Here is a 12,068-nt window from a genome sequence, read left to right as displayed (position 1 = left end):
TACTACGAGGATTTCAAGTAATATAACAGAACGTGTTTCTGAATTGAATCACCTACTCAAACTTTAATGTTCCTCTGTATGGAAATAAAAAGACGGGCCTTACGAGGAGCTCCTGAACGCATCATGACGTCGCAGTAGACGGTCTCTTTGAAGTCGAGTTCGTCGGCTGGAGGTGAATCTGAGGTAGGGCTCATATTAAAATACATGTTGAGTTACTAGAAAACCTGAGTGTGTTATGGAATTGCATGTAACAACCGATATGTGCGTCAAAACGGCTCAAAATACTAGTCTGATATTTTTAAGTAATGAACCGCGAAGGTGGAGGAAGTTCTGCTGTACATCAAGCTATCTCTCGTTTGCAGCTAAGACCTGTTAAAACTAGACTGCCCTGTTAAAATGGCCTGTTAGACACATAAGCGTTGTAGCTCAGTTTTTTAAAATTCGTTCATAGATACCGATACGATTTGTTTCAATGTTTCCTTAAAAATAGATACTTTTTTAGGTAAAACAAGTGAATTATGCTTAAAGACAAATCACATGACACATTGTGGCCAATACTAACACAGTTATGTGTCTGTTATAAAAGACAGCAAACTTCAAGTTAACTCATCTTTAACACACTGGAAGTATCGTGATGATTAGTGTGATGCTTACACATATTTTACACACACTGAGATTAAATAGAATTAAGTTTGAATTAATAAGTGTTAAAAGTGTTATTATGAAAAAATACTTACAAGTACTTTGCTATTATACTTTAAATATATTTTGAATGTATTTGCAATATAATATTGAAAATGTAAATATATTTGAAAAACACTAAAGTATATTTTTTCTTCACGTTGGATGACAGTTAAAGGCAGTTGGTGTATTTACGGTATAACCGTGTATTTATGAGTCTTTGGAGGTATTACTGTGTATTTATGAGTCTTTGGAGGTATTACTGTGAATGTATGAGTCTTTGGAGGTGCCAGTGAGAGACTTTGTGTAACTTTCTTCTTTGTGTTGAACAGAGTCATGAGTGACTGCGAGGAGACAGACTTGTTTTGGGAGTCCTGCATCTGGACGCCTGCTAAAGGAAAAAAGAAAAAAAAAGACCCCAGAGGAGACAAAAAACACAAACACAACAAAGTCATGAAAACGAATGACAACTCCCAGAAAAAAAAGAAGAAGAAAAACTCAAAATTCAAAGAAGCAATTGAGGAAAGGAAACAAAAGAGAAAAGGAAAGAAGAAGAAAAGACTAGAGGACGGGTTTACAGTGGGCAGCAGCTCCCAGCTTCAACTGGACCAAGACCGGGACCAAGACCGGGACCAAGGCCAGGACCAAGACCGGGACCAAGGCCGGGACCAAGGCCGAGACCAAGACCGCAAGAAAAGGAAAAGTCAAAAGAATAAGAAAGTGGTGTTTGACTTGTCAGCTGTCTCTGTCAAACGTCTTAAGTCTGTTTCTTTGTATCAGGGGTCCCCCAGGGACAGGGTCCTCTTGGAGGATGATGCTCAGATCTTCCCACAGGTCCACAACCAGGCTCAGAACACAGCTAATGAATCTCAATGCACCAGTGAGGACATGAACAGTCAGGACCTGTTCATCACACAGAAGACATTCAGAGCTTCGCCCTCCGAACCCTCCAGTGCTGAAGCCAGCGCCAAATCAGTTCCTTACCGGTTTACACCCAAAGACCAGCTGCACACATCTGGGTTATGGATGAAACAACACCTGGAAGGATCACACAAGGATTCATGTTCCCGTCAGCATCACGGCAAGACAGTACGAGTACCTCTCAGAGAGGAGGAAGAAGAAGAAGCACATCCCAAGAAGGGAAAGTCGTCCTTCCAGACCCAGGTGGAGTCCCTTACTAAGAAAGAAATGGTGTCAGGCATGGTGAGTCCATACCTGCGTGATTCTGTAGACGTAAACCCCTCCTTGGATGTTGCAAAGTCACAGAAACATTCCTGTACTTCCCGTCTGGCGTCTATGGAAACCTCTTCCACCCAGACAGAAAACTTCTTCACCACTGAGCTCTGCTCCTACCTCAGCTTCTGCCACACTAGTAAAGTGACTGTACCCCTAGGGGACCTGAAACCTTTGGACTTGAGCCTGCCACAGAGGAGCAGAAAAGACCTGTCAGCGAAGGCATTGACCTTACCAGAACTGATCAGCCACAAAGATTCAGACATGAAGGATGTAAACAAAGAGCTTTCTGGTCCAGGTCCTCGGCCTGTGAGCCCCCAAGGTCAAAGGGAAGCTGTGAGCCCCCAGTTTGAGTCTGAGGCCAAGTCTACAGATACGACGACCTCCAGCGAAGATGAGCCCCCATGTCGCACTGGCAAGCTGGACATGACCCAGGTGAAACCACATGATCCTCTACCCACTGCTCCCTAGTTAGCTTCCCCACAGAGCTACTAAACATCTACAATACAAATCTACAACATTCACACGGGTCCATAATGCATTTTTATCACAGAACACGGTTTTTAGTGGCGATCATAGAGGACAAATGAAAACTATGTTCAAATATAATGTAGAAAACAATTGAAACATTTATCCAGTAGATTATTACATTTATTCCAGTAGATTTTAGTAACATCACATTTTGATGATTAAAAGGATATTATTGTAAATAGCAATTATTTTGGCAGGTAATTATGACATTTGTTTTTTTAATCAGTGGCAGAAATGTTTGTGAATAAAAAAACAAAGTAATATAAAATGTTGCCTAATAAAAATGACTTGTTGTTGGACTTCAGGTCAGGGCAGTCCAGATGAGACTCAATGAGTCCTTCTTCTTCAAGACCAAAGGAGAGAGAAAGTCACCCAGACCAGAGTCCCCACTGATGAAACTGGTTCAGGGTCGAGACCAGAAGAGCAGGAAGCACCACTAAATTCACATGAAGGCTTCCTCCTACTAAACTGTATTCAGAGGACATAATGTTTAGTTTGTCATTTACCATATTATCAGATGGATTAGAGTTCAAAAAGTCAGTTTTATCCACATTTCTGTCATGTTGACACCGTCAGAGAGGTTACATACAAGATTATCAGAAACATCTGAGTCTAGTCTCTGATTCCAATCTGAGTCTAGTCTTTGAGTCTAATCCCTGAGTCTAGTCTCTTGAGTTTAATCTCTTGGTCTAGTGTCCGAGTCTAGTCTCAGAGTAGGACTTTGATATTGGCACTGTCAGGTAAATCCATCTATGATAGAAAGTCCACGATGGTTGATGTTAATAGAATTTTAAAATAAACATCCAGACATCTTTTACAATAAAACAAATGAAATTCTGTCCCAAACGTAATGACATAATGCTCATCATACAAAGATGACGTCATGTACTCATCCATCCCATAATGTTGTTGGTATGTGGTTTTAGTGGAATGTTTTCATCACGTTGTCGTTCATCCTTTAGTTTGTTGTCTGTTCTGTATAGTTGTTTATCAATTAAAGTTGATTGATTGTGGTCAAACTTACTGAATATTCAATGAAGCAAACTCAACATGATCACGTATGATTATTTTTTATTAATTTCACTTACTGCTGGACTCCTTTCTATCAACATGTTAGCATTCCAGACCCGGCTGCTTTGAACACCTTTATAACTTCCTCACATGGGATCAGGGTCTAGGGGGGCGGGGTCAAAGGTTAACATGGATGTTTTTAAAAGGTTATGCAGGTTGGTATCTATGTTAATTTACGTCTATACATTAACTGACAGGACAGACACGAGCCGGTGTGTACGAAACTGCTGGACACCTGCTTACACCCGCCACGTCACACGCCGGGCTCAACCTCATGGAGCGCCGATTAGAGAGAGCAAATTAAAGAGCAGACTGAAAACAGACAGGATTGAAAACATTTCAATTCAGCATCAATGAATCATCTGATCAGAGTTAACAAGACTACCATCAGCTGATCGGTGGCTGCATCCATAAACTGGTTAACATGAGCCAATAAACTTCATAAAATAAAAGACATTAACAACACAGAACATTAAACTGGATGGATGCAACCTTCGAAATACGACAGTTAACATTACAGAGATGGTGGAGGTGAAGTGAAGGTCGGAGTTAAAGCAAAGAGACTGGCGTCTCCTCAGTTTGGGTTTTATTCTGAAGCAAAATTATCCTAAACAGCTTTGAAATGCAACAACATCTGGAACTTAGTCTCCATCTTTCTGCGCTCAGCTTCCGGTTCCACTTTAGACACTGACCTCTGCTGGCACCTGCTGGTGCACATCACAACCACAATGTGGATTACAGTATTTCATTCTAGTGTCTGGGGAAGCAACATTTGGCTATTAAACTTTTCTAAAGTCTTTCCCAGAACGGTGTGAGCAGCCTAGTTGTGTCGGAACAGCTTGATGCCCATCCAGCTCCACAGGTGGAAGAAGACGTAGACGGGGATGGTGAGCGGCAGCAGCAAACTGTAGAAACACAGACTGCTGCTGCTGGTGCAGCCTTGAGGGAAGCTCTCATCCACCGCAGCAGAGTAGAACAAACCCAGCAGGGACACTACTGGGACCAGGCCCACCATCATGGGCAGGGAGAACATGCTTATGACAAACCACTTTGCTGTGAGGGTCCAATAAGGAGGATCAGGTCACAGCGCTACAGAAGACAGCAGGAAGTCTTTGCTTGACCCAAAGGTTTTGTGACGGGGTTACTAGTCTTGTGTTGGCGAGTCCTTCTGGATGAGCCTGGCTTCCTGGGGGATCATGTTGGGGATGCCGTCAATGATGGGGTACGCAATGCCGAGCTCCTCGTTGATCAGCTCGTTGGTCTTAGCTTCGTACCTGAGGAGATGGAGGACATGCAGACGGAATTCTCCCATGATGCTCCCAACACAGACACACAAATACATACTCACACACATATACATGAGTATATAATATGCAGTATATATATATATATATATACACACACACACACCTATCTACTAGTCTCAACTCTAGTCCACTTTTTAAGTCCCTGTCGGTCTCACCTCTAGTCCACTCATAAAGTCCCGTGTCGGTCTAACCTCTAGTCCACTCATAAAGTCCCTGTCGGTCTCACCTCTAGTCCACTCATAAAGTCCCGTGTCGGTCTCATTAAGTCCCGTGGCGGTCTCACCTCTAGTCCACTCATAAAGTCCCGTGTCGGTCTCACCTCTAGTCCACTTATAAAGTCCCTGTCGGTCTCACCTCAGCGGCCTCTTGGACAGCGGACAGACCAGGAAGTGGAGCAGGGACTCGTCGAAAGGCTGCCGCTCGTTGTCCTTCACGTGCGAACAGCTCCGGACCGACACGCACGCGGGTCTCAGCCTCTCAGTCACAGCGTTATTCTTCACATAGCGGTGAACACCAGCTGCTTCCGTCACCAATCTGCCCAGAACACCCCGAAACATGACCACAAGCCCAAGGACGTGAAGGAAGCTACCGACGGAACACGAAGACCGACGGACCGCGTGCAACAGAGATAGGAGTCCGCTTCCTGTAAGCTGCTTCATCAGTTCCGCTTGTTTACTTGGGATAAATGTTAACGATGCATTGCTGATATACTGTAACACTACACTACATTTGTATTATTTGTATTATACTAGTAACACAAACAAAGCAAAATTTCATTTAATTTCATTGATTAAGCATACGATATTACTAGACGCATGGCCATGTACTTGAAGTTGTTTCATTTTACCACATAAAAGTTTGCTAAATACATTTTAAATTGTGCTTTTAAACACACAAACACACACACACACACACACACACACACACACACACACACACACACACACACACACACACACACAAACAGTGTTAGAGTGGTTGATTGTACTTATGTCCACATGGTGACAGTGTTGCACTGTTCAGCTCAGTAATGCTTACTGTGGGTCTGATTAGAACTATCCATCCATCCATCCATCCATTGTCTACCGCTTATCCTGTATTCAGGGTCGCGGGGGGGCTGGAGCCGATCCCAGCTGTCATTGGGCGAAGGCAGGGTACACCCTGGACAGGTCGCCAGTCTATCACAGGGCTGACATGTAGAGACAAACAACCATTCACACTCACATTCACACCTACGGGCAATTTAGAGTCACCAATCAGCCTATCCCCATCCTGCATGTCTTTGGACTGTGGGAGGAAGCCGGAGAACCCGGAGAGAACCCACGCTTACACGGGGAGAACATGCAAACTCCACACAGAAGGAACCCGGGATCCTCTCGCTGTGAGGCGACAGTGCTACCCACTACACCACCGTGCAGCCCCTGATTAGAACTACTCTGGTGAAAAATATATACTAAGTATAAAAAGTATTAAATATTAATATACTTGAGTAAAGTTGCAGACACACTAATCGTCAACTTGAAATGTGCTATTTAGTAACAACTCATTCTGTGTGTATTTAAGTTGAATTTAAATAGTAGAATATTGTATTTAGTGAACTTTTATGTGCTCAAATGGAACAACTTCAAGTATACGTGGTACACTGAAGTACATGTCTGTGTGTACTAATATACATGCCTAATTAATGTAATTAAAGTTTGCTTTGTTCGTTACGAGTATATTAAACATGTTTTGAGTGTTTATTAATATATAAGCGAGTCACCATTAATATTTCTTGTTTTAGTAATGATATGCTCAATTATACTTCTGGCTTATTCCAATAATGAATACATTTTAAAAATATTATTTCAGTGCATTTAGCCATTCACACACACCTTCACCCTTTCACAGACACATTCAGCCCCCCCTGTCCCTCTCAGTTGTACGAGGTGGAAGAAATTAATGGAAGTACTGTGAAAAGTGGTTTGATTTACGCCCCTTTGACATGTTTGACCTGATTTCCCAGCAGGTTCTGTCTTTACAGTATGAAATATGATCACAACGCTCCCCTCTATCCATACTGCTGAAGATATTGGCTGTTGGCTGGGCTCCAACTCGTTTTAAAACTGCTTCTCGCTGTAATATATCCCTCGCTGCTTGACAGACCTGCTAATATCTTTTTGGTCCTTGAATGTACCAGTGTAACTCTGCAGCTGTGTGTTTGCTTGTTGTCCTGTTTTCTCTTGAGATGTAATGTCTGACTTGGGACCAAAGACATCCATGCTTAAGATGGAGGACGTCTTTCAGCCCAAATATGGTTGGTAGATTGATTATTATTACAAAGACACCAGTCTAGAGACATGCGCATTTTTCAATGCATCCATGCTTTAAGTCTAAGATCTCCTTGACAAGTTTATTTTCCATAGGGAGCATGACCACTGCATTAAAACCATCAGACATTGTGTCCCTGAGGAAGGTATCTCATCTCATCTTAACCGCTTATCCGGTGTCGGGTTGCGGGGTCCTGAGGAAGGTCTTGATTCTTTTTAATGTTGAGACGCACCGTTCAGATTCAGCTGTCGTCTACAGAGTTGGGATGAGGATCTTCAGCAGAGCACGCACTTATTTAATTCATCACATTACCGTCGATGATGAGGTGTTACACGTCACAGCCTCTCTGGTTCTGCAAAGCTGGCATGCTTTTGTAAAAGGATACACCGTTGCAGCGTTACAGCGCAAACCATGTTCTTTATAAACGTTGCAATCTTGGTGTATCGAGGGCTCTTCTCTCTGTGATTACAGAGGAATCTGTCAGTGCCTACAGTCTCTGAGAAGGTGCCCTGAACATGTTCCCTGTAAAGAGCTGGTACAAAGCCACAGCATAAGTGCAGCTCCTGAACTCCTTATTGCTGTAGATGACCATTTTCATTTCCATTTCTCGATTTTCTCCATGTCTTGCCTGTTATTTACTCTCGAACGAACCATTTCCTCTCTGAGCGGTGGCGGTGTAAATTACCAAAATGTGACGCCTCGGGCCGCGGTCAAATCATTTTTTTTGCCCCAAATGTAAATGTACAACATTTTTATCTGCATTTTTATTGCAGATAAAACATTTTAGTTACTGTATAAAGGCTATATCCTATATGTTTGTTTAAAAAACACTGGTTGAATTGTTATTGGTTAGATATATTAATTGAGACTTAGATAAATAAACCATTTTATTAATGTTGCATAAGAATGCATGCTGTCAACCTCAACAAAGAACTCCCAATTCTTTCAAATGTACTAGCTGTTAAAGGTACCTTTATTAACAATTATTAATTCATTATTTATCAAAGTTCCAAATTAATGGTTAGCATATTGTATTAAATTGGCTATTTTTCTCTTTCTAAAAGGCCGGTGCCCCAAGAATGCTTCAATACAAATGAAATTCTTTCATTAGTATTAATTCTTTTCAATAATGAATTCCTTCAAAAAGCCATATTTCAATTGTCGCCGCTTGCTGGCCCCAACATAATTAGTGCCCCGTGTGAGCCCTTCTGAAGCCCACAATCTATTTATGGAGGGATCTCAGCAATAGCAGCAGCGAAAGACATCATGGACAAGAGAGACATGTTTTTCAGAAGGGAGAAAGACAAAAAATGAAATGTTTAACATACAATTATCTAGTGAATGAGCATCAGCTGTTTTTGTTCTAATGTGAATGTCCTAGTTATTAAAACCTATCAGAATATGCGCAGTTGAATCTGTTACATAGTGGATCACATCCAGCTCTGAAAATGAGATGACTGTAAATCTGCTACATAGAAGGCTTTAGTGCCTCCAGAGTCATGAATCACATTTAGCATCCACTTCTGTTTCATTTCCTTGTTGTAAAATGGTGACATATGAAATGTGTGACGTATTGTATAAGCCAGTGTGACAGTAACCAGCAGTGTAACCTGAACTGATGTCAGCGCTGCTCATCTCATACATGTTTCATGACACCAGACAGACTCAGAATCTGCTCCTGTTGAACCTGTTGTTCCTGTTTATCACCCTTGAAGCTCATATACAACTGAGTACATGCACAAACAACAAACACATCAGTCATTTTATATTTAATATTGGTAAGTTGACATGTACAATATTTTCTCTCTTTTTCACTTCCTGACTGGGTGGTGATACTGTGAGACTACAGGTGGTTGTAAAAGAAATTGCATAAAAGGTTCTTGTAAATGGCATAAATTAATAGGTAATACGTTCTCAGAGAGTCTGGTTTCTACAGTCTCAGTGTGGCAGCAGAGTTCAGGTTCAGTCTGCAGAACAAATTGAAAATGGACATGAAAAGTCGTCTGCCTAAGGAACATTATGTAAAAGTAATGATTCATCTGCTTCGTGTGCGTTGACATGAAAAGATGTTTTGTCTGTTTTCAACTTTTCTCTCCCTGTCCTTGATAATGCATCATCTCAAAGCTTGTAATGTATAGTATTATCATAGACCATAAGAATTGGATGTAGTCATGGTGACGTCCCACATTTGTTTGAAGACTACGGAAGCCTTGAGCCTGACATTTTGGCCATCGCCATTTTGGAATTTGGTCGTCGCCATTTTAGATGGTTTTCATCAAGTGAAGGAAGTGACCATATTTGGACTTCTGATAAACACAAGCAGCAGAGTGGCACCCTGATCAGCAACCTTACTGGATCTGGATTCATCTGGATTCTGGTGTGAAGCTGCTAACAAAGTTAGCTTCATAATTCAAGGTCAACTTTACAACTGACAAAACTTTACAAACTCTAGTACAAAGTGTTAAGTCATCTTAGTAGCTAACTGTATTTGGTAGTGTGGTAGCGACCTGTCAATCAGCAGGTAGCCACGCCCTTAAAGCTATCCCCTGCTTCCTGGTCAGTTTGACTCTAAATTGAGCATAATTGACAAAATGAACATCATGCTGGATTGAAGAAGACTTGAAATGAGAGAGTGAGACCATAAACTCATGTTTACAATGTTTACTGAGATAATAAATCAAGAGAGAAGTATGGTCATTTTCTCATAGACTTCTATACAATCAGAGAGGAGTCGCGCCCTGGTGGCCAACAGAGAAAATGAAGTTTTAAGGACTTCAGCATTGGTTTCCCTTTTCAGAAGCAGAGGTCGCTGCCTGGTTATTACCTATTCACTAATGCAGAAACTTTAATCATTGTTGTTCACCTTCTCTCCAGTAACAGAAAGCAAAGTTAGCTTCTGGCTGCTTGTGTTGCTGTGTGTATTCTGAATGTGTAAATGGGAAATTGTTTGCCAACACGTTCACCATAACAACACAAGCTGCAGTAGCACTGGTACTAGGAGTAATTACACAGACACTTATGGCTGCAGGTGTTGGGACTGTTTTAATATGATGGCATTTTCTGAATTGATTTTTCACAGGTGCTGTTGCCGTATATTCTGACCCCCCCTGAATATCTGGTGGTGACATCCATGTTCATACTTCAGTAGTTACAATTTTAAAACTGACAGCTTATCTCAAATGATTTATGTTCAGCAGTTCATGCTCAATATCGTTTTAGTTGGAAAGAGTTGCGCATCTACTGTTAACCTGTGTGAATGCTAAATTACACGTTTCACAGTCTAATTTATTTTATTTTATTTATTTTATTGTGTATTTTAGTGTAACTTATTTTTTGATGGAAGTGTGCGTGAATGGTACAGAGGAAATCCTGTAAATCTATAGAATTTTCCATTTCGGGTTGAAGGAAATATCCGTACATTTAACAGAAAAGATTTTGGTCATTTTCAGCATTCATTGCAACAACAAAAGACATGCTCACACAGGAAGTTTGGTCATCATCATTTTTACTGTTGGTACTTATAAATATCCAGTTTAAATAAAATAGTTTGGACATTTTCATGACTTCATACATAACAGCTTCCCAAAAATTGAGATACATTTCAAATGTCAGGATTCTCGAACCCGAGTCCCAAAAGAAGAGAAGATCAACAGAAGGTTTGCTAACAGAAGCTACACAGTAGCCGACACTGTTCCACCTCCTATTTGTGTTATGTGCTCAAATCACTGGGAGATTGATAACAAAACAGTTCCATTTACTGAAAGGCTTCATGACAGCATGTTTATAGTATGTAAATGATTTAGCAGTGTCAAGTCAACAAAAGCAAAATATTCTCAAGACAATATCTCTGTGGTGTGTGTGTGTGTGTGTGTGTGTGTGTGTGTGTGTGTGTGTGTGTGTGTGTATTGTATTTGTTCCTCAAGTCGGTGCAAGCAATCAGATATTTTAAGCACAGAAATATATGAATTATTATGAAACAAATAAATCCCCCCTTTTAGGATAATAATTTCTCTACATAATAACATTCCACACTTTGAATGGAGGCACATGTATGTCTAATTATGATTCATTAAATGTTGTGTGTTCTAAATTCCTCCCTTTTGCAGAAATTATTACCACAAAAAGAAACGATTATTTGTGTGATAATATCTTTTTCTGTGCTGAAATTGTCCCGTCGTGCACTCAGAATTGACAGATAAAACAATCACATGTCTGTGATAAACATGACCAATAATGGATGGATTATGATACACTTTGGTTTGACTTACAAACTACATTTTACCAGTCAAATTTGACTTATTCTGACATTTGACAGCAGTAAAGACACACGGAAGGTGATGAGAATTCCCAATTAAAATGAACATATTTAAACAACTGTTGTAAAGGTGCTTCCAATGTGTGAACACTGAGGCTGCCGATCCATTGAAATGGATCTTAGATTCATCAGTGTGAGTCTCAGCCAAGACTGAAGTGCACATGGTGGGACACCCGTGTGAGGAGTTCACGTGAGGGCTCGGGGGTCCAGGATTTACATGATTCTCACAGTGTTAATGACCCTACAGGAAGTTAAGGACTGTGGGCTGTGTTGGAATAGTCTTCTTCTCTGAGGAAGGTTCCGAATGGAAGAAATGACCCGGAATTAAACAAGAAGCAGCATGATAAGATCTGTTAGAATCCTCTAAATGTGAAGGAAAGGAGCTCATGCTTCCTTTCATGTCTCCTTTTGGAAACACCTGATCTTCCTTTACCAAAGGAAAGGAGATTACGCCGCCCCACAATGCCTTGCGAGAGCGACATTTAAAGTGATGCACACCTCGTCCTTTCATAAAAACAAACGATATGCCTATTTGCATATTTAACAATGGCTTTCATGCAGACATATAGTAATTGGAATTGTGTTGATTAATAGGGAGCCCTGGAGGTAACGTGGACTTT

General features: G+C 41.0%; 3 protein-coding genes across 3 annotated transcripts; 1 reads left to right on the top strand and 2 right to left on the bottom strand.

Moving 5' to 3' along the window:
• The first annotated feature begins 87 nt into the window (after positions 1–87).
• Positions 88–3,947, top strand: LOC311018779 (uncharacterized protein). The gene is made up of 3 exons (XM_084017858.1): positions 88–183; positions 1,014–2,349; positions 2,751–3,947. Exons 2-3 carry the CDS (start codon positions 1,018–1,020, stop codon positions 2,883–2,885), a joined length of 1,467 nt encoding a protein of 488 aa, XP_083873984.1. The 5' UTR covers positions 88–183; positions 1,014–1,017; the 3' UTR covers positions 2,886–3,947.
• Positions 3,948–4,085: 138 nt separating this feature from the next.
• Positions 4,086–4,549, bottom strand: LOC311018782 (phosphatidylinositol N-acetylglucosaminyltransferase subunit Y-like; the record flags this gene model as incomplete). Its single annotated transcript, XM_084017861.1, has 1 exon — positions 4,086–4,549. The coding sequence occupies one exon, from the start codon at positions 4,547–4,549 to the stop codon at positions 4,337–4,339; it is 213 nt and encodes a 70-aa protein (XP_083873987.1). The 3' UTR covers positions 4,086–4,336.
• Positions 4,550–4,650: 101 nt separating this feature from the next.
• Positions 4,651–5,436, bottom strand: pyurf (PIGY upstream open reading frame). The gene is made up of 2 exons (XM_084017860.1): positions 5,178–5,436; positions 4,651–4,790 (listed from the first exon to the last, which is right to left on the bottom strand). The coding sequence occupies exons 1-2, from the start codon at positions 5,378–5,380 to the stop codon at positions 4,661–4,663; spliced, it is 333 nt and encodes a 110-aa protein (XP_083873986.1). The 5' UTR covers positions 5,381–5,436; the 3' UTR covers positions 4,651–4,660.
• Positions 5,437–12,068: the final 6,632 nt, after the last annotated feature.

Source organism: Eutrigla gurnardus (genome assembly GCF_963514095.1).
Source record: "Eutrigla gurnardus genome assembly, chromosome: 9".
NCBI classification, from domain to species: Eukaryota; Metazoa; Chordata; class Actinopteri; order Perciformes; family Triglidae; genus Eutrigla; species Eutrigla gurnardus.
This window is presented reverse-complemented; position numbering and strand designations above follow the sequence as displayed.

Bases quoted from the DNA above. Each gene is read 5' to 3' on its own strand.
- LOC311018779 (XM_084017858.1), top strand. From the start codon at position 1,018: ATGAGTGACTGCGAGGAGACAGACTTGTTTTGGGAGTCCTGCATCTGG. The intron at 2,350-2,750 runs GTGAAACCACAT...GTTGGACTTCAG, and splicing joins GCAAGCTGGACATGACCCAG to GTCAGGGCAGTCCAGATGAG.
- pyurf (XM_084017860.1), bottom strand. From the start codon at position 5,380: ATGTTTCGGGGTGTTCTGGGCAGATTGGTGACGGAAGCAGCTGGTGTT. The intron at 4,791-5,177 runs GTGAGACCGACA...CCATCTCCTCAG, and splicing joins CTGTCCAAGAGGCCGCTGAG to GTACGAAGCTAAGACCAACG.